The sequence below is a fragment of the Cnephaeus nilssonii genome, assembly GCF_951640355.1.
Source record: "Cnephaeus nilssonii genome assembly, chromosome: 13".
In the NCBI taxonomy this organism is placed as follows: Eukaryota; Metazoa; Chordata; class Mammalia; order Chiroptera; family Vespertilionidae; genus Cnephaeus; species Cnephaeus nilssonii.
The window spans coordinates 44300352-44323401 of record NC_137084.1 but is presented as its reverse complement, the minus strand read 5'-3'; the positions used below and the strand labels follow the sequence as shown (position 1 = coordinate 44323401).

The 23050-nt window shown below is 40.3% G+C and overlaps 1 protein-coding gene across 3 annotated transcripts in view; it reads right to left on the bottom strand.

Moving 5' to 3' along the window:
• Positions 1-23050, bottom strand: part of POLD3 (DNA polymerase delta 3, accessory subunit) — a 59262-nt gene that overhangs the window by 17927 nt on the left and 18285 nt on the right. For all 3 annotated transcript variants that reach the window (XM_079788718.1, XM_079788720.1, XM_079788719.1), the window contains exons 6-9: positions 19463-19724; positions 18061-18133; positions 9355-9520; positions 6926-7032 (exon numbers count right to left, since the gene is read on the bottom strand). In XM_079788718.1, the coding sequence (XP_079644844.1) occupies positions 6926-7032; positions 9355-9520; positions 18061-18133; positions 19463-19724 (608 nt within the window). The remainder of the gene's footprint in view (positions 1-6925; positions 7033-9354; positions 9521-18060; positions 18134-19462; positions 19725-23050) is intronic.

Sequence of the window (23050 nt, the reverse complement as noted above, 5' to 3'; positions counted from 1 at the left end):
AAAATGGCAAAGGTTAAAGACAAAGAGAAGTATTATAAACAGCAAGAGAAAGACAGTTAATTAACTACAAGTAAGCTCCCATAAGTCTATCAGCTGATTTCTCAAAATATTAACACTAGAGGCCAGAGGGAATGGCACGAAGTATTCAAAGTAATGAAAAGCAAGAACCTACCGTACATCCAAGACTACTCTATTCAGCAAGGCTATCATTTAAAATTGAAGGTGAAGTAAAGAGCTCCCCAGACCAAAATAAAGGTCAAAGGAGTTCATTACCACCAAACCAGTATTACAAAAAATGTTAAAGGGACTTCTTTAAGAAAAAAAGGAAACATAAATATGAATCAAGAGCAATAGCTACATACTTATAAATAATCACTTTAAATATAAATAGATTAAATGCTACAATCAAAAGACATAGGGTAATTGAGTGGATGAAAAAAAAAAGAGACTTCAGATCAAAAGACACACACAGACTGAAAGTAAGGGGAGAGAAAAAGATATGTCATGGTAATGGAAACAAAAAAAGAACTGGAGTAGCAATACTTATATCAGACAAAATAGACGTTAAAACAAAAGCTATAGTAAGAGACAAAGAAGGACATTACATAAAGATAAAGGGAGCAATCCAACAAGAGTACATAACTCTTGTAAACATTTATGCACCCAACATAAGAGCACCTAATATATAAACAAAGCAAATACTGGGCATAAAGGGAGAGGCTGATAGCAATACAGTAATACTAGGACTTAATACTCCATTGACATCAATGGATAGATCTTCCAGACAGAAAATCAACAAGAAAACAGCAGCCTAAAATGACACAGTAGACCAGATGGACTTAATTTATACTTTCAGAGCATTTCATACCAAAGCAGCAGAGTATACATTCTTTTCAAGTGCACACAGAGCATTTTCCAGTATAGACCACATGTCAGGACACAAAACAAGTCACAATAAATTTAAGAAGATTGAAATCATATCAAGTATCTTCTCCATGACTATGATGGTATGAAACTAGAAAGCAAGTATAAGAAAAAAACACCTGAAAAACACAAACACGTAAAGGCTAACTAACATGCTACCAACCAATTAATGGGTTAATAATGAGATCAAGGAAGAAATCAAAGGATACTCTGAGGCAAATAAAAATGAAAACACAACAACCCTAAATCTATGAGACACAGTGAAAGCAGTCCTAAGAGGGAAATTCATAGCATTACAGTCCTACTTCAAGAAACATGAAAAATCTTGCCTCGCCGGTTTGGCTCAGTGAATAGAGCGTCAGCCTGTGAACTAAAGGGTCCTGGTTCAATTCAGGTCAAGGGCACATACCACAGTTTCAGGCTCAATCCCAGGCCCTGGTCGGGATGTGGGAGGCAACCAATCGATGTTTCTCTCTCTGTCTCTCCCCATCCCTTCCACTCTCTCTAAAATTCAATGGAAAAATATCCTCGGGTGAGGATTAACAAAAAAAGAAACATGAAAAACCTCAAATAAACAATCTTACCTTACACGTAGAGGAACCAAGAAAAGAACAAAGTCCAAAGTGAGTAGAAGGAAGGAAATAAGATCAGAGTGGAAATAAACAAAATAGAGTCTAAAAAAAAAACACAAAAAACAATAAAAAAGATCAATAAAACCAAGAGCTGCTTCTTTGTAAAGATAAGCAAGACGGATAAACCTTTAACCAGACTCATCAAGAAAAAAAGAAAGAGGACCCAAATAAAATCAGAAATGAAAGGAGAAATAACAACTGACACCACAAAAATACAAAGGAATATGAGAAATTATGAATAACTATATGCCAACAAATTGGAAAATAAGGAAATGAATAAATTCCTAGAAAAATACAATCTTCCAAAAGTGAATCAAGAGGAAACAGAAAATCTGAACAGATTAATTATAACTAATGAAATCAAAGCAGTATTCAAAAAATTCTCAGCAAACAAAAGTCCTGGACCAGTTGGCTTCACAGGTGAATTTTACCAAACATTTCAAGACTAACTAACACCTATTCTTCTCAAACTATCCAAAAAATTCAAGAGGAGGGAAAACTCCCAATCTAATTTTACAAGGCCAGCATTACCCTAATTCCAAAATCAGATTAAGACACTACAAAGAAAAAAAATTATAGGCCAATATCCCTGGTGAACATAGATGCAAAAAAATCCTCTATAAAATATTATCAAGCTGAATTAAGTAAAACATTAAAAAGATCATACACCATGGTACAGTGAGATTTAGTCCTAGGATGCAAGGTTGGTACAATATCCACAAATTAATGTGATGCACCACATAAACTAACTGAAGAATAAAAAAATATAATATCAATAATGCAGAAAAGGCTTTTGTCAAAATCCAGCATCCATTTATGATAAAAACTCTCAGCAAAGTGGAAATAGAGGAAACATAATTCAACACAATAAAGGTCATATATATGATAAACCCACAACTAACATTGTACTCAGTGGGGAAAAACTAAAAGTGTTTCCCTTAAGATTAGGAACAAGATGGGGATATCCACTTTCACCACTCTTATTCAGCATAGCACTGGAAGTCCTAGCCATAGCAATCAGGCAAGAAGAAAAAATAAAAGGCATCCAAATTGGAAAGGAAGAAATAAAACTGTCATTATTTGCAGACAACATGATAGTTTATATAGAGAATCCTAAAGATTCCACCAAAAAACTAGAACTGATAAATGAATTCATTAAAGCAGCAGGACACAAAATAAATATTTAGAAATTGGTAGCATTTTTATATACCAACTAGAGGCCTGGTGCACAAAATTCATGCATGGGTAGGGTCCGTAGGCCTGGCCGACAATCAGGGCCAATCGGGGCCTTATTTCTGGCTGCCAGCCAGGGCCTTCCTTCGTTCTGCGCCACCCCCTGGTGGTCAGCACATATCATAGCGAGTAATTGAATTCCTGGTCTCCCGCACTCCCAAGGGGACAATTTGCATATTAGGCTTTTATATAGAGACTAGAGGCCCAGTGCATGATTAAATCATGCACATGTAGGGTCCCCTACACGCTTTCACTTTCAATCGCGGGGGAGCCGGGTGCCGGTCCGCTGGTGCCGGAGCAGACAGGCACCCAGCTCCCCCGCTTTTGATGGTCTGCAGCGGGATGTGAGCTCGCTGCCCCAGAGGCCCCTTCTGTGCTGCAGCACAGCCATGGCACAGACGCTGAGCTCGCGCAGACGCTGGCGATGTGAGCTCAGTGTCCCGCTGGCCCAATCGGCTACCCCGGCCATCCTGAGTCCCGCCCCCTGCGCCTCCCACTGGCCCAATCGTGGGCGTAGTGGAGTGATGGTAATTTACATATTACCATTTTATTAGGTAGGATAATGAACTATCACAGCAATTTCAACCAGTGTGCTGCAAGGATTTTTAAAACATGCAATACCTGACTAGTCAGGGGCAATGACCGCTTTTCCCTTAGATTGTCAAATAAAAAAATGACAACAGCCAACACAACAATAGCCCTCCAGTTTGAATGAATCAAAATTAGATTTATTTTTTTGTTCAGATAGGCAAAAAATGTATTTTTTGGGGTGCCGCATAAATTTAGTAATTAGTTTATGTGTGCCATGAGATGATAAAGATTGAAAATCCCTGAACTATCAGAAAGGGAAATTAGAAAACAATCCCACTTCCTATTGCATCAAAATAAAATAAAATACCGAGGAATAAATTTAATCAAGGTGGTAAAAGACCGGTAATTCAGAAAATTTTAAGACACTAAAGAAAAAAACTGAAGAAGATACAAACAAATGGAAACATATACTGTGCTTATGGATAGGAAGAATTAACATCATTAAAATGCCCATAATACCAAAAGCAATCTGTAGATTCCATGCAATCCCTATCAAAATACAAATGGCATTTTTACAGAACTAGACCTAATAATCCAAAAATTTATATGAAACCACCAAAGACCCCGAATAGCCAGAGCAATCTTGAGAAAGAACAAGTCAGCGGTATTACACTCCTAATATCAAACTATACTACAAGACTATAATAAAATTGCATGGTTCTCGCATAAAAACAGACACACAGATCATTGGACAGAATAGAGGCCAGAAATAAACCCACATCTATATGGCCAATTCATATAGCAAGAACATTCAATAGGGTAAAGACAGTCTAGTCAAGAAATGCTGCTGGGAAAAATAGACAGATATATGCAATGAATGAAACTAGACCATTTTCTTATACCATATATAAGAATAAATTCAAAATGGATTAAGGACTTAAATGTAAAACTTGAAACCTAAAACTCCTAGAAGAAAACATAGGCAGTAAAATCTCTGACATTTCTCTTAGCAATATTTTTTTCTAATATATCTCCTAAGGCAATGGAAACAAAAGAAAAAATAAATAAATGGAACTACACCAAACTAAAAAGTTTTTTCACAGTGAAAAAACCATCAATAAATGAAAGACAACCTGCTGAATGGGAGAAGTTATTCACCAATGATACATCCAATGAGGGGTTAATATCCAAAATTTATAAAAAACTAATACAACACCCCCCCCCCCCAAAAAAACAATTCAATTTAAAAAATGGGTAGAGGACCTGAATAGACACTCCTCCCAAAAGGACATACAGATGGCCAAAAGAAATAGGAAAAGATGATCAACATCATTAATCATCAGAGAGATGCAAATTAAAACCATGATGAGATATCACCTCACACCTGTCAGAAACTGTATCATCAACAAATCAACAAATAAGTGTCAGAGAGGATGTATAGAAAAGGGGACTCTTTTGCACTGTTGGTGGAAATGCAGATTAGTGCAGTCACTATGAAAAACAGTATGGAGGTTCTTCAAAAAATTAAAACTAGAACTGTCTTATGACCCAGCAATTCCACTCTGGGTATATATCCAAAGAAATCCAAAATACTAATATGAAAGAATATATGCACCCCTATGTTCATTGCAGTATTATTTACAACTAGTGGCCCGGTGCACGAATTTGTGCACATTGAAAGGAAATTAATTAGAAGAAATATTTTAATATTGCTATTCATCCTTTCTCTATAATAGAAGTGTCAACCAAATTCATGATCGACAATGACAGATCGAAACACACGCATGCGACTGGCGCCAGCGAGAGTTTTATATGTATTGCGCATGCGCGAATCAACTTAGCCTTATATAGATACAGAACAAACTTGTTTAATTAGACCTGCTTTCTGATGTAGCTAAACTTTTTGCAGCCCAGTGAAGCACCCCAACTTCTCTTTCAGGTAATTGTCAATAACACAGCAGTAAACATCAACATGAAGCAGATTATTACTGTAGATCATGCAGGGAGAACAAAGGGTAAAATATTTAACTGCAGCAGTGTTTGACTATATTCTGCGCAGTAAGAAAACCTGAACTTATTTTCAAGGTCCACCATTTACTTCTTTTCAGTAGGGTCAAGTTTCTAAGCTTTCTAAATCTCCATTTTCCGGCTAATGAAAAGAAAATAGGATTCCACCGAGTCTCCTATCTACCCACTCCAGGACTTCTGTGAGGATCAAATGAGATGAGGCATGGGAAAATGCTTCACAGACATTTGGTTACAGTGTAAAATGTTTCCACCTGGCTATAAAGCAAGTCACGTTCCTGGGCTGAAGAAACTGCAAGGAGGCTAGTCGTCACTAGGGAAAGGAAGCCGGGCATTGCTATGTGACATCATTACCTGGACGGACACTTAGCATATTAGCCTTTTATATACATAGATAGCCAAGATATGTGCTCATCAACAGATGAGTGGATAAAAAAAGTGGTGGCACATATATACAATGAAATATTATTTGGCCATAAAAAAGAATGAAATTCTACCATTTGCAACAGCATGGGTGGACCTGGAAGGTATTATGCTAAGTGAAACAAGTAAGACAGAGAAAGACAAGTACTATATGATTTCACTTATGTGTGGAATCTAAAGGGCAAAATAAATGAACAACCAAAATAGAAACAGACTCACAGATACAGAAAACAAACAGATGGGGGGACAGTGCCAGGGTGGTGGTGGCACTGGTGGCACAGGGTGGTTTGTGGGGCTCAGTGAAAAAGGTGAAGGGATTCATAATTACAAATTGGTAGTTACAAAAATGTCCTGGAGATATAAGTATAGCACAGGGAACATAGCATTATTGTAATAACTATGTACAATTCCAAGTGGGTACTTGAAATATCGGGGGACCACTTTGTAAAGTATATTGTAATCTAACCACTATGCTGCACATCTAAAACTAATACAGAATAATACTGAATGTAAACTGCAATTGAAAAATAAAATTTAAAAATAAATAAAAAGCAAAGGTCTTTGATGATATATATGTTAATAGTCCTTATTTTCTTTTCCTTTGTATCTGTTATTTTGGCAAATTACAAGAAAATGGTAGTTCTGGTAAAAAGGCTAAAGTAAAGTAGATTTTAAACAGAAATAGGTGCTATATGTGTCTGAATGCTAGGATTACTAGAGTAGTTGTGACCCATACTAAATTACTTTTTACCTCTTTGAGCATCATAATACGAACTCACCCCTGCTGTGGACTAAATGTTTATGTTTCCCCAAAATTCCTATGTTGAAGCCCCAATCCTTAATGGGATTTTGGGAAGTAACTGAATCAAGAGAATGGGGCCTAATGAATGAGATTACTGCCTTTCCCAGAGACATGAGAAAGAGGATTTCTCTCCCTGCCATGTGAGGACAGAGCAAAAAAGGTGTTCTTCTGCAAACCAGGAAGAGCTCTCTCATTAGGAACTGAGTCAGCCAGTATCCTCATTTTGGACTTCTCAGCCACAAAACTGTGAGGAATAAATTTCCGTTGTGTAAGCCACCCAGTCTACGGTATTTTTGTTATAACAGCCTGAACTGACAGACAATCCTACTAGCCAAAAATTAATAGCAATACCCACCTTCATCTTCACTGCTATCAGACTCAGGAAGTTTAAGTCTTCTCCTCTTTTTCTTCATGTTTACAGTTTCTTTTGTCTCTTCATCAGAGAACTCCACTCGCTTCCCCCTGTGGCCATCCAGAAAAAATTTAAGCATGTTTCACAGAATAAAATTGTAAGTATTCATATGCTACTATGGCTCTTGCTTCATAACTCATGGTCTTAATTCCAGAGGACAGAAAAGTCAATAAGAATTCTTTTTAAGGCTAACTGACCACAACTAGGTTACTTCATGGGATGACCAGAATAAAAATGTTCTCTAGCTCTCTAAAGACCACTGGAAACTACTACCAGATTATTGAGCATCTTCCTAAACTCTTACTGCCCCTATTGGCCTTTCAATAATTCAACAAGCATTCAATAAGCAGCTACTACCTACATATATGAGGCACTTTGCTAAACAATGAGGATATAAAGATCAAGAAAATATTGTTCTCAAAGGAGCTTTAACTGGAAAGACTGATATAAACACTACTATAATACAATGTGATCATTTTACCAGACAAATGTTACGGGACATGAGTCTTACTTGAAAACTTTAAAAGTATAAGTTCATCAGATAGAAAAGGGGTACATATTTTATAGAGAAAAAAAAACCAATATGAGCAAAAGCATAAGAGCTCAAGGTGATTCTAATAACATAATAAAAAACCTATACTCCATCCCATCCTGACATTACTTAGCTCCTCTGGATACTCCGTCACATTACTCATTCATTCAAGGGCCCACTGTGTGTTAGAGACATAATTTTTATCTACAACTATTTTATTTCTTATGTAACTTTAAGTATCAACTTATTTTTCTATCTTAAGATACGAAAAGACAAATTAAACCCAAAATAAATAGAAGGAAATAATAAATATAAGAGCAGAAATCAATGAAGTGAAGAAAATTAACACAGCTAAAAGTCATTATTTTGGGGGGAAAGATTAATAAAATTAAAAAGCCTTTTACAAGACTGATAAAAAAGACAAAAACTATAAAGAATGAAGGAATCTGTAGTGATAACTATAGGTACTCAAAGAATAAGGATATATGATGAACAACTTTAACCCAATAAGCTCAACAACTTAGATGAAATAAATTCCTTTAGAAACACAACCAAACTGATTCAAAAAGAACAAAAAAATTTGAAGAGCTCTATTTAAAGAAATAAAATTCATTTCTTAAAAGAAAACTCCAGGCCCAGATTCACTTGTGAATTTTATAACTTTGAAGAGAGAAATACATATCATATACAAATAGAAAACAGAGGAATATTAACTCCTCCCAACTAATTTTAAGAAGTCAGCATAACACTAATACTAAAATACGATTAATGTTACTAGAAAAGATCCATAGACCTTGTAAATGTAGGGGCAAAAAATCCTTATAGTATTAAGTAGAATCCAGCAATATGTAAAAAGACTAATAGACCATGACCAAGTTGGGGTTTATCCCAAGAATGCAAGGTTGGTTTAACATTTGAAAACCAATAATGTAATACATTACATTAACAGAAACACTGTATGATCATTTCAATAAATGCAGAAAAACCATCTGTCAAAAGTCAACACCCATTCATAATAAAACCTCCCAGCAAACTAGGAACAGAATTTCTTCCATCTAATAAAGGGCACCTATTAAAAATATACAGTTAACGTTCTATTTAGTGCTGAAATACTGAATACAATCCTGTCAATAATCATCAAGAACAAATGTACCCATGCCGAGACATTTTAATCCTAGGAGGTGAGGCCAACTGGACAGAGCCTTGACCCTCTGAAACTTTAGCATTTTGTTGATGTTTTCTATTAGAGTATCCCCAACCTTGCCACAAAAGTCAAGTATTTCTGGGCCTATCAGTGCTGACAGTGTCCTTTAGAATTTCTTTCAACAGACTAATTCCTACCAACTATGAGGTAGTGTCTCAAATTCCTGGATCCATTTTTAACAGCTTGTGTGCTTTTATTTTCTTTTCTAATTACATTTTACCACTTGAAAAATAAACTCATTGATATAAAAAGAAAACAAAGAACTTTTTCTCTTAAATTTGACTGGAAAGGGTAACCTTTCATTTGCAATTTGAAGTGAAAAACAGACGCACCATCAGGCACACTTATGCCATGTCCATAAATTCAAAATAAAGGAGAAAAAAACAATTGATTTAGGTCAATGGAGTCCAAAAAATAGACTTTGGGCTTTAAATGATCTAAAATGCAGATTCTAAGTCTACTTCACTAGATAAGATATTGAACTTCTCCCCTCACTTTGGTTATGTAGCTGTATCCTGACGGCATTAAGTAGGATTTAGTGCTCAACTGAAAACTGCCTGCTGTCAATAAGCCCAGACAGACCTTCTCAACCCCAGAAGAAACACACTTTCCCCATAAGTGACAACATTTTCCTACCTTTTTTTCTCCTTCTGCTGCATCTTAACAGGCTCTGCTTTTTTGCTGGATTTCTTCAGACCTGCAGGGGCTGCCAGCTTTGGTTCAGTGACAGACAGTAGAGGTTGTTCCACTACTTTTTCTTCTTTCACTTCTTGTTCTGAATCCAAGTTGACTTTAAGTTTATCTACAAATAAAGTATAGCAGACAATGTACAATCCCATTGTGCAGTATCAATCCATCATTCCTTTGGCAGCCTACTAAGTGCCAGGTAACATGTTAGGAGCAGGGGCTAAGGGGGAAAAATACAGTCCCTGTCCTAACAGTGCCCATGGTCTAGTCAGAGAACATTTCTCCTTTCCAACTACCACTATTAGCTATTACTCTTTTCTTTCCTGCCTCCAGCTAATCCCTCTTAATATCACAGCCCTCAGGGCAAGTGATAGTAAAAGCAAGGCTTAGGAAAGAAATGAGATATCATTATTCTCATTAGCTAGATGAGGAAACTAGCTCAGAGGAATTAAAGAGTCAGAGGACTTAAAATGTTTCCCAAGAATACACAGCTTACAAATAGAGACAAGAGAAATTTGTACTAAGATCTTATTTTCTACTAGAGGCCCAGTGCACGAAATTCGTGCATGGGGAGGGGGAGTCCCCTCAGCCCAGCCTGCACCCTCTCCAATCCGGGACCCCTTAGGGGATGTCCAACTGCCAGTTTAGGCCCGACCGGGCCTAAATTGGCAGGACATCCTACTCACAATCCTGGACCACTGGCTCCTAATCGCTCACCTGCTTGCCTGCCTGGTCACCCCTAACTACCACCCCCCCCCCCGATCGCCCCTCATTGCCTCTGCATGCCGGCCTGATCTCCCCTAACTCCCCCCCCCCCCCGCTGGCCTGGTCGCCCCCATCTGCCCCCCTCTGCTGGCCTGGTTGCCCCATGCAGCCTGCTGTTCAGTCCTTTGGTCGTCCCTCACTAAGTCACCTGCTGGCAGCTATTTTGTGAGGGCCAATTTGCATATTACCTCTTTATTATATAGAATTAGTCTATCCTTTTAAGCCCGCATACTTTTATATCCTACTACCTTGATATAATTGAAAGACTACTTTGGAATCAGAAAAGTTTGGTTCAAATCCTACTTCATTCTGGGCAAGTTAACTTAACTAAAAGTCAGTCTTCTCTGTAAAAACTGGGGTAATATTTAGAAGATTATCATAAGGAATAAAAGGGATCAACATGTGAGGTTAAGTGATTTACTTTAAGGTAACACTAATGGGAAAGGAAGAGCCAGAATTTGAACCTAAATCAGTTTAACTCAGTCTTTATCCCTTGTCCTACACCAAGCTGAAAAACACAAAAACAACGATGGTGTAGTGCAAAAGACTAAGAAATTTAAGCAGGATGGGCCTTGCCATCAGAAATTATAAAAGAAATATACAGAAATTATATGCTATATTCAGTAATAGTTTGTTTTTCTAAAAAAGAAAATTCACACAATACTCTTAGAAAGTTATAAACAACCTCTTGAATAAGTAGTTTTGGTTATAAGTGATAAAATAGTTTAAACCATCTAAAGTTCAGGAAAAAATTATTGCTATCTTAGTTTTTGGCTGTTACACATAGCTTAGTATTATAGTTTATAAATAAAGTATATTATTTGAAAAAATAGATGATGGATAAAAGTGTAACATGCAATCTGCTTATGCTTTATTTTTTTAAAACTTAAATGGGGTGCCAAAACCGGTTTGGCTCAGTGGATAGAGTAGGCCTGAGGACTGAAGGGTCCCAGGTTCCATTCCGGTCAAGGGAAGGTACCTTGGTTGCGGGCACATCCCCAGTAGGGGGTGAGCAGGAGGCAGCTGATCGATGTTTCTAACTCTCTATCTCTCTCCCTTCCTCTCTGTAAAAAATCAATAAAATATATTAAAAAAAAAAAAACTTAAATGGGGAATCTATATGGTTGAATCCAGCTGTAAGTTGAATCCACCATGGTGCCATTCTCTCTTGCATTTTTACTACTGCTGTTATAAAGTATCAGTACTTCTCAAACTTTCCCATCTAACTATATAGAAGAGTAAACATGTATCTCCAAGCAAACATGACCCAAAAAAAGTTCGCTGAAGCTGCACGTGCATCTTTAAAGTTTATGCAAATTCTGCATTCTATTATATAATTGACATTATTTTGTTAGTATCTATTTCAAAATTACATCATTAGAAGGAAAAACCTCCAAATATTTCCTACCTACCCCATGGGTTAAAGAAAAAGAGGCTATTATATTAATTTCAGAAAACTGATCTAAACTAAATACCGTTGATCAAAACAGATTTAGCATCCAGTTTTATTCTGTTTTGATTTCCTCATTTTGGGAACTCCAATTTATCCCAATATATAAAGAGCCAGGGTCCATAACGTCCAAAACGACCAAATGAATGACTGAACACCAGGCTGCACACGCAGCAGGCTCGGGTGGGCGGGGACTGGTGAGTGGGTTGAACTGCTAACCTCTTGGTCCCTCCTGGGTCGCAGACAGAGGCCGCGGCGGCCCAGCACTGATTGCCACCACTGCAGGCACCGCGGCGACCCAGCACTGACTGCCACCACCAAGGTGAATGCAATGCAATTGGTTGGGGGGCCCCACCATCACCCCACAATCGCCCCACAGAGGGAGGCCCAGGCCACTGGCCAGGGGGCTCCACAATCACCCCAAAGAGGGAGGCCCAGGCTACCCGGCCGGCAGCGGTGGGCAGGGCATCCCTCTGCGGGGCGATCAATTGTGGGGCTCCCAGACTGCGAGAGGGCGCAGGCCAGGCTAAAGGACCCCCCTCCCCCTGAGTACACGAATTTAATGCACTGAGCCTCTAGTACATATATAAAACTATAATTGGCCAATTAGCTGGTAAAGAGGCAGTTTATTGTAACAATTTCAGGCAACTGTTAAGAAGAATTTAATCACATTTTCTCATTACCTGAATGGTCAAGTTATTGTATCATCTTGACTAATTAAAAGCATCTCATTTTTAAAATTAATTAATTAATTAATTAATTTTTTTTATTAAGGTATTATATGTGTACATATCTTACCACTGTCCCCTCCACCCCACACCCATACATGCCCTCACCCCCCAGAGTTTTGCGTCCATTGGTTATGCTTATATGCATGCATGTAAGTCCTTCGGTTGATCTCTTATCTCCCCCACCTCTTAAAAGCATCTCATTTTTATACTCAAGAGAATATAAAACCACTTTTCAAGCAAAGAAAAGTAACACAATGACTTTGTCATCAAAGCTGCAATTGTTTTAACATAAAAGGCATTAATTTTTTGGCTACTGAGATATAATTCACACATCATAAAATTTACCCTTTTAAAGTGTACAATTCAATGTTTTTTATTTGTGCAACCATCACCAGTATCCAATTTTAGAACCTTTTCATCACTCCCAGACCTTGACAAGCATTAATCTTCTTTCTGTCTCTATAGATTTGCCTATTCTGGACATCCTCTCTAATAAAATGGTAATATGCAAATTAACCATCACTCCGCTACATAAGCCACGCCCACCAGCCAAGCCACGCCCACCAGCCAATCAGGGCAAGTATGCAAATTAACCCCAATCCAAGATGGCTACAGCCACAGAGAGCAAGGTTTCCCAGGTAACAGAGGAAGCCAAGCTTTCCATAGCCGTTGCAGGCCTAAGCCTCCACTCAAGCTACAAAGTTTCAATTATAGAAGGTAAACAAATTCAAACAAATGGCGGCAGAATGGAGCTTGAGAGAGCAGGTCAGGGTTGCCGGTGGCAACAGGGGAAGCAAAGCTTTCCGCACACCCTGGCCGGGCTCACCCGCTTAAGGCTACAAAGTTTCAATTGTAGAAGGTGAATTAACTGCCACAGAAATGGCTGCCGGAGCCCCAGGCTTGGCTCCGCTCCAGGCTACAAAGTTTCAATTGTAGAAGGAAAATAAATTCCAGATACCAGGGCCTCCCCATGGGTTGCCAGGGGGCGTGGCCGGCCTGCAAACCACCACAGGCCCCTCGCTCAGGCCGCCCCACACCCCAAGGGAACCCCCACCCTTATCTGTGACACCCTTCAGGGCAAACCAGCTGGCCCCCACCTGTGCACCAGGCCTCTATCCTATCTAATAAAAGAGTAATATACAGATTGATCATCACTGCAACACACAATATAGCTGCCCCCATGTGATCAAAGATCCTGCCCCCATGTGGACACAAGATGGCCACCACAAGATGGCCAGCAGGAGAGGGCAGTTGGGAGGCACCCAGCCTGCAAGGGAGGACAGTTGTGAGGGACCAGGCCTGCCAGGGAGGGCAGTTGAGAGGGACCAGGCTTGCAAGGGAGGGCAGTTGGAGGTGATCAACCCTGCAGGAGAGGGCAGTTAGGGGTGACCAGGCTGGCAGAGGAGGGAAGTTGGGGGCAAACAGGCTGGCAGGGGAGCAGTTAAGCATCAACCAGGCTGGCAGCAGAGTGGTTAGGGGGTGATCAGGCTGGCAGGCAGAAGCGGTTAGGGGCAATCAGGAAGGCAGGCAGGCAAGCAGTTGGGAGCCAGCAGTCCTGGATTGTGAGAGGGATGTCCGACTGCCCGTTTAGGCCCGATCCTGGTGGGATCGGGCCTAAACGGGCAGTCGGACATCCCTCCAGGAGTCCCAGATTGGAGAGGGTACAGGCTGGGCTGAGGGACAACCCCCCGCCGTGCACGAATTTCGTGCACCGGGCTTCTAGTTTTGTATAAATGGAATCAAACAATACGAGGCCTTTTATTTTTGGCTCCTTTCATTTCTCATATTTCAAGGTTCATCCATGTTGTAGCATGTATCAGTACTTCATTCTTTTTTGACTGAATAATATTCCACTGTGTGGCTATTCCACTGTAGTATATCCATTCATCAAATTATGGACCTTTGGGTTGTTTCCACTTTTTAGCTATTATGAATAATGCTGCTATGAACATTTGTGTACAAGTTTTGTGTGGACATACAGTTTTAATTCTTGAGTAGGTACCTGGCAGTGGAACTGCAGGATACCTTTAGATTTAAATTTTTTTTAGTATTGCCATACTCTTTTTTAAAATGAGCACATCATTTTGCAGTCCCCACAGCAATGTATGAGAGTTCAATTTCTCCACATCTTTGCCAATGCCTGTCCAGCATTAAGTTGTAAATGTTCAAGTTCCCACAGTCACCTCTCTTCATCTAACTTTCAAGCTTCATTTTCATTGCAATGACCTTGTCATGTGTTAAATATAATAAAAATATTCATAATTTAACTCTAAACATTCAGCCTTGAAAAAATGTTAATCAACTTTGTAAGCCATTCTTTTTATTAGGTAAACTAGAGGCCCAGTGCACAAAATTCATGCACTCGGGGTGGGGAGGTGTCCCTCAGCCCAGCCTGTGCCCTCTCGCAGTCCAGGAGCCCTCAGGGGATGTCCGACTGCTGAGGAGGCGGGAGAGGCTCCCACCACTGCCACTACGCTTGCTAGCCATGAGCCCAGCTCAGGGCTTCTGGCTGAGCGGCGTTCCCCCTGTGGGAGTGCACTGACCACCAGAGGGAAGTTCCTGTGTTAAGCTTCTGCCCCTTGGTGGTCAGTGTGCGTCATAGCTATTGGTCAATCCGCCATTCAGTTGATTTGCATATTAGCATATTTATTATATAGCATATTGCATATTTGCATTTATTATATAGGATATTGAATTATTTTATTTTATTTAGGTTTTACTCCTCTTTCTATTACATTCCATCATAACACCCTTTACTCTCTGCCTAACAATTACAATCATTAACTATTTTATTGTTTTTATATTTATTTGTGTCTCTGCCATGAGAATGAATATAAGGGCCACGAGGGCAGGAATCTTGTTTGCATATGTTTTAATCCATTGTAGTACTAATGCATAATGGTGCCAAGCACATAGTAGATGTCAGTAAATACTTGCTAAATAACACACATGAATAAATAAATGTATACTTCTGTATAGTTTGATTTCCCCCCCTTTCCAGGCCTTTCCGAAGCAGCAGCGACATCTGCTATTTGGTATTTTTCTGATTTTTATTTTATTTTTTTACAATTAGCAAATATTCACATCTTACGTATTTTAAAACTAATTTAAAAATTCACCCAGCCAGCGTGGCTCAGTGGATGAGCGTCAACCTATGAACCAGGAGGTCAGGGTTCGATTCCTGGTCAGTGCATAGGCCTGGGTTTCGGGCTCAATGCCCAGAGGAGGGCGTGCAGGAGGCAGCCAATCAATGGTTCTCTCTCATCATTGATGTTTCTATCTCTCTTTCCCTCTCCCTTCTTCTCTAAAATAAATAAAAATAGGTATTTTAAAAATTCACTGGTTATTAAGGTTAAGACGCATAAAAAGCAAGCAACATGTGAACCTCATTGAGGTTGCCAAGAAACCACACAATCTAATTGGGTACAGCGGGCAGAGCAGTACCAGCCACACCAACTAGTGACATTAGCATGATGTGTCTTCATAGAAGTAGGGAGCCCTCCTTGTTCACTGTACTTGCAAGAATACAATTGTGCTTCCCAATATCCTGAAAGTATCAAATTTTCCATATGCTTTCAGAACACAAAAATGTTCTTGGATAGCTTTTATGACAAATAAAAAACTATCACCCCAACCCCTCTCCCAACCACCAATTTGACCATCACGGAAAAGCAGAATTCTGACTAATTTTGCTTGCATAGGCCCCTAATAAAATGCTTCTCCACAAAATCTTTATAAAACTGATGCTCCAAAAAAGTGTGCTATAATTATCCTGCGACTCCTACATTCTTCCTGATATTCTGCCACATACCCTCAGGGGATGTTTACTTGATATAAGAAGTATGAAAGTATGTGACTATTGGTTCCTTTCATATGAAAGAAATCATATTTTTTTAAAAAGTTTTAATAAAGGAGATATTTTTAAATGGCCAGTTTAGATCCCTATCTGAGTACTTCTAATTCACACTGAAGTCTAATCTGCAAAAATAACTAAAGAAAGGCTAAAGCTTTGTTTTGGCAGCCCCTTGGGAGATAGGGATAGTAATGGTCACACCAGGCAAACTGTACCCAGCATCCAAGATATTAACCTCAACACTGTACTACTTAACCAGGAAGCCTCCCTTTTGTTTTAATTCCCATTTTCAAGAGCTCTATAAAACAAATATTTTTTCTTTTCAAGGCAGGAGGTAGAAATAGGAATAGTAAACTACACTCCAAAGCAGCTGTCACCAACTGGTGGTCCGTGAGGTCCAAAAGGTTGGCGACCACTGCTCCAAAGGATCTAAACTGAACCAAACTCACCCATAAAATCCACTATTCCAGTTGGGTTAACTTCATCAATATATTGAACACTGATGTTAAGATTCAGGAATGCTACATGGTAGTGTCCTAGATGGGTAAAACAGGCTTTCACCTCAGATAGGTGATAAGTTATTATAATAATACTAGAGGCACGGTGCACGAAATTCGTGCACGGAGGTGGGGGGGTCCCTTCAGCCCAGCCTGCACCCTCTCCAATCCGGGACTCCATGGGGGATGTCCGACTGCCAGTTTAGGCCCGATCCTGGGACCACTGGCTCCTAACTGCTCACCTGCCTGCCTGCCTGATTGTCCCTAACTGCCCCCCCTGCTGGCCTGGTCGCCCCCAACTCCCCCCCCCCGCCTGCCGCCGGCCTGGTCGCCCCTAACTGTCCCCCCTGCCGGCCTGGTCACCCCCAACTCCCCTCCCCCCTGCAGGCCTGGTCACCCCATGCAGCCTGCTACTCAGTCATTTGGTTGCCCCTTACTGTCCCCCCTGCCGGCCTGGTCACCCCCAACTTCCCCCGCCCCCTGCAGGCCTGGTCACCCCACGCAGCCTGCTACTCGGTCGTTTGGTTGCCCCTCACTAACCCCCCTACCGGCCTGGTCGCCCCACACAGCCTGCTGCTTGGTCGTTTGATCGCCCCTCACTAACCCCCCTGCCAATCTAGTCACCCCACGCAGCCTGTTCAGTCGTCCGTTAGGCTGCAATGGTCGCTTAGGCTTTTTTATATACATATATAGAGAGAGACTAGTAGCCCTGCGCACAAATCTGTGCGCCAGTAGCTCACTGCCGCCCTCCAGTAGCTCTCTGCCTGCTGCCCCACCCTTCTGTAGTTTCCCCCCTGCTCCCCCTCCCTCTGGTCCCCCCTTATAGCTTGCTGCCCCGCCCCCTCCTGTAGCTCTCCGCTGCCCACTTGTAGCCAGTAGCTCGCTACTGCCCTCCTGTAGCTCTCCGCCCACTGCCCCGCCCTCCTGTAGCTCCCTCCGCCCCCCTGGCCTCCCCCTCATAGCTTATTACCCTGCCCCCTCCTGTAGCTCTCTGCCGCCTGCTTGTAGCTCACTCTCTGCCCCTTGGGAGATAGGGATAGTAATGGTCACACCAGGCAAACTGTACCCAGCATCCAAGATATGAACCTCAACACTGTACTACTTAACCAGGAAGCCTCCCTTTTGTTTTAATTCCCATTTTCAAGAGCTCTATAAAACAAATATTTTTTCTTTTCAAGGCAGGAGGTAGAAATAGGAATAGTAAACTACACTCCAAAGCCTACCCTCCTGCTGATCCGTGATCTGGTCATTACACAGTCGGTCGTTACGCTTCATGGCATAACAACCATTTGCATATTACATCTTTATTATATAGGATTCATATATTAGTATTCAAAAAGAAGGTAAGAACATGCTTACTCATAGCAGCTTTTCCAAAAAAATTGCTCATCACAGTCCCTTTCCCTGGTGCCTTGTTGCCTGTTGAAGATGCCTAGAAGTATAGAAAGAGAAAACACAATTTTTTTCTTAGTGTTTAGGCTGCTCTTCAAAATATGTCTCAAATAAACTTTCTTCAACAGCAGAGCACACTGTCATGATGGCTCAGTCTTTATATAATCATGCCAAACCTGTATGCATTAGATATAAGAATAAATACAGACCCACCAGTATTAGTATTAATCTCCAAAGCTTAGGTTCTCACAGTTCTTATAAAATTACTAGATGCCCAGTACATGAAAATTCATGCACTGGAGAGGGAGTCCCTCAGCCCGGCCTGCCCCTTACGGTCTGGGAGCCCTCAGGGGCAGGAGGTGACCCGGTGATCAGCGGAAGGCGACGCCCCCATCACACCTCTGCTGCTGCCACTGCCGGCAGCGCAAGCCTCAGCCAGCCCTGGTTACCTGAGCCTCGGGTGGCCCTGGGCAGCTGTGCACCTGCCATCCAAGGCTTGCCTGTGCCTCGGGCCGGCCCTAGGCGGCTGGGCAGCCGACATCTGAGGCTTGCCTGCGCCTCGGCGGCTGAGGGGACTGGGGGACTCCGGAGGCAGGCGCGCAGAGCGGCCAGGCCTGCCTGGGGGCGGGCCCAGCCTTGCTGCACACCTGCCACCCCGGTGGGGCTGAGAGGACTGAGCGGCACCATCTTGTGGCTGTGGGCGCCGCCATCTTTGAGGGCGGGACAGTCAATTAGCATATTCCCTCCTTATTGGTTGTGGGCGCCGCCATCTTTGCGACAGTGTTAGGGTCAATTAGCATATTCCCTCTTTATTAGATAGGATTATCCATAAATGTGTCTAAAATTTTCTTGAGTGAATTTAAAAACTACTTAGACAAAATTAAAATAGATCAGAGGCAGTATGGTACATGATGGGAAAAAACCTGCAAAACATTACATTTGTAATCATCAGAAGTGGATTTGATGCTGGTTCCACCACTTAGTAGCTCAAGGCTTAGTGAGAAGCATTGTGAAAAGAAAAAGACTGTTTCATATGAAAATATCAAGAATTAAAGGATTCAAGCTGAAGTATAAAAAGTAGAACTAAATATCAGACCTTTATATAATCAAACTACTACCACTGGAACTACCATATTTTCCGGCGTATAAGACGACTTTTTAACCCAGGAAAATCTTCTCAAAAGTCGGGAGTCGTCTTATATGCCGGGTGTCATCTTATAGGGCGGGTATATCCCAAACTCTATATTTTAACTGGAAAAGTTGGGGGTCGTCTTATACGCCCAGTCGTCTTATATGCCAGAAAATACGGTACTTGTGCTTTTCTAGTTACCCATCTGAGCTGAAAGGCATACCTTTACAGAAGACTTACATTTGTTACCTCCTTAGCTTCCGTTTTGGTTTCTTTGTTGGTATCTTGGTTTTTAGAAGCAGCTTTAGAGGCAAACATTCCCATAATTCCTTTAGGTTGGTGGGAAATCTGTTTGGAAGTAGGTGGGCCATGACCGTTGGCAGTCAACTCACTAGTGGCTTGTGTCTCACTTGATACCTGAAGATTTGACTGCTCAATCTTTTCAGAAGATGAGGTTTCAGAAGCTCTAGGAACTGCAGCTGCACACTGTATGGCACTAAACCTGAGACAGAAATGTTACATTAATGTCAATATCAAACCTTACTTTCAAACTCTTGCTTCTTCAGTGTAATACTTTTTAAGCTTAACACTATTAAAGGAGAAAACTTCAGAACTAGAATGAATTTTAGAAATTATTTTGTGCAGAACACTCATTCAGTTAAATATTAAGAGAGAAGCCAGTGACTTGTCTTAGATTATATATCTAGCTAGTAACAAGACTAGCTAGGGTTGGAGTCAAAAGTAGAATAGGGGAGGATTTGAGATCTTGCTCCTCAGCATGTTGTCAATTTGGTTCAAATTAATTCTTATAAAAATCCAAACAAAACAAAAAACCCTAGGATATGGAATCTAGCATTAAATAAGCATCCTAATTCTAAATAGTAAGAATACACCAAACAATAATAAAAGATTAGTAGTTTCACCATACTTGGGAAACCAAATGATAATAATCCTCGTGTTTTTAATATTTACTGCATGCAAAAAATATTGACTGATTCAAAATTAAGAGCTCTAAATATTAACAAATTTCCTGGCAATTCTCCTGGCCAGAGTGGATCATGATTAAAACATGTAAGAAGCCCTAGCTGATTTGGCTCAATGGATGGAGTGTCGGCCTGTGAACTGAAGGGTCCCGAGTTCGATTCCAGTCAAGGGCACATGCCTGGGTTGCGGGCTCGATCCCCAGTAGTGGGCATGCAGGAGGCAGCCAGTCAATGGTTCTCTCTCATCACTGATGTTTCTATCTCCCTCTCCCTTCTTCTCTGAAATCAATAAAAATATATTTTTTTTAAAAAAACAAACATGTAAGAAGGCCCTAGTCAGTTTGGCTCAGTGGATAGAGCATCAGCCTGCGGACTGAAGGGTCCCAGGTTTGATTCCGGTCAAGGGCACGTGCCGGGGTTGCAGGCTTGATCCCCAGTAGGGGGTGTGCAGAAGGCAGCCAATCAACGATTCTCTCATCATTGATGTTTCTATCTCTCTCTGTCTCCCTTCCTCTCTGAAACCAATAAAAATATATTAAGGGGAAAAAAAACATGGAAGAAGCACCTGCCCACATCATTCAGTTGGTTGGAGCATCATCCAGATTCGCTAAGGTGCGGGTTTGATCTCTGGTCGGGGCACATATAAGAAGCAACCACAACCAATGAATGCACCAATAGATGGAACAACAAATCTCCCCTGCCTCTCTCTCTCTAAAATCAATAAACAAAAAAATTTTTTAATAAAAATAAAACATGGAAGAAGCTGGGAACACAGCCATTGCCTCTTATAACCTGTGGTCCTTAACAATTGGTTGTTAATAATTTCTAATAATACCAACTAACAGCATCAGAAAAGTATGTCCAAAGCCAAGTGAAGAAATTTGGAACTGTTTGAATGGATATTAAAGGGAATATTCATTGTAGATATGCCTGTTTCACACAAATCCATAATGTAATATTCCACATTGTGAATGGATAACTGATCTAGCCTTCTCAAATGGCTACACTTAAAAAGCAAAGTTCCCCAACTTTTCCTAACAAAGAACATTTTATTTCCCAGTCTTTTGCTTATTGCGGGTATGTAAGAGCGCCTTGAAGTTAGGGAAATGTACTATTCATCATTTGTATTTCAGGTACTCAGTATAAGACCTGGCATATAAAAGTGTCAGGAAATATATACTGGAAGAATGATTATTTAAGCCACTGAAAGTGAGGCTTCTGGCTTCTCTCCCGTCTTCACCTCAACTTGGGGTGGGAGAAGATGGAGGTTAAACTATGTGGTGAAAGCAATTATCTTAGAGATCAACCAGGCACAAATTCAAGATTAACTGCTAGAATAACTGGCCTAAGGGAAAAAAACAAAACCCTGATAAATCATTTAATTTCAAAAGTAACTTCAGATTGAACAGCCCCAAAGCTAGAATTTACAGTTCCAAAAATCTTCCACTGATTTATTGTGGTCCACATTAGTAAACCCTACATTAACACAAATATTTTGTGCATCAGAATTATGAACAGACGGAAATCATTTCCTTTCACCCACAACTCTACGTCTCTGGCCTTGCAGTGCTTCCATGTACAAGGAAAAGAGCAATGTTTTATTTCACCATCAACATCTAAAGTTGGCCCCAAGACAACTCTTTCTCCATTTGGTCTACATTCCACACCTTAGGGTCAGGACCAGGAATTGGCAAAGAGGAAGAGACCAAACTAAGCTGGGAACTTGTCCGAAGAGAGAAGAATCTGCTCAATCCTAAAATTTCAACTTTCTTCCTGTCACAGCACTTCTTAAAAACACATGAAACAATGAGTCAGATCTCAGTTGGCCCATAATTCTCAGGACCAAATACTAAACTTCTTTATTGGAGATAAATTCTTCACATTTTTAACAAAGCTACTTTAAGTGTTTAAGTCAAGTTTCATTAAAGTGCTTGCTATTACCACATTTCTACTTGCCATCTTTATTTTAGAGGTCCCTGTGCAATTTTTTTGAACCTTTGAGTCACCTTTATTCTTGTTTGCTTACTTGCTAGATACAACAGAAGAAATAATTTTTAGAGCTTGACATACCATTACTGGATTTTAATAGACTATTTTTGAAATCTAATATAATTTACATAAATGTATCAGGTATTGTTTCCTATAATCTTTCCCTAGAAGACACAGACTTATAAATTATTGCTCTTCAGTTATATATTTAACACATATTTGTATGCCTATTACACCGAAGGTTCTAAACTAAAGGAAAAGAACTAATGTTTAACATTAGTTCATTCAACAATTATTTATTGAATGCTTATCATCTGCCAGGCACCATTATGGGTAGAGGGTGGTTAACAAAATAAACACATTCCTGATTTTCATAGAACTTACAGAAATTGTGTTTGGCAATTCTATATCTATTTGTCCTCTATCAGTTATCTCATCTCCCTAGTATTTTCAACCATTTCCTCTTTTATGGCTCTTTCCTAACAATACAAGTTCAAGGCACTCTCAACTTTAAAACTGTATATGTCTTTCCTTAGTCTCAATTCCTCCTTAGCTACCTCCCTCTTTTCCCCGCATTTTATACTAGTAGTCATATTTTCTAGAGAGTTATCTATATTAACTCAGCTGACCAGAATCTGGTCACTCCACTGAAAATGCTCTTTCCAAGAACATCACTAAATACAGTGGACATTTTTCAGTTCCTAATTTACTTAGCTTCTCAGCAAGGTTTGATATTATCAACCAGTCCCTCCTTCTTGAAACTCTTTCTTTAGCCTTTAGAATTCCACATATTCGTGTAATTTTCCTCTTATCTCTAGCTGCGCCCTCTCAGGCCCCCTTTTTTCTGACAATCCTT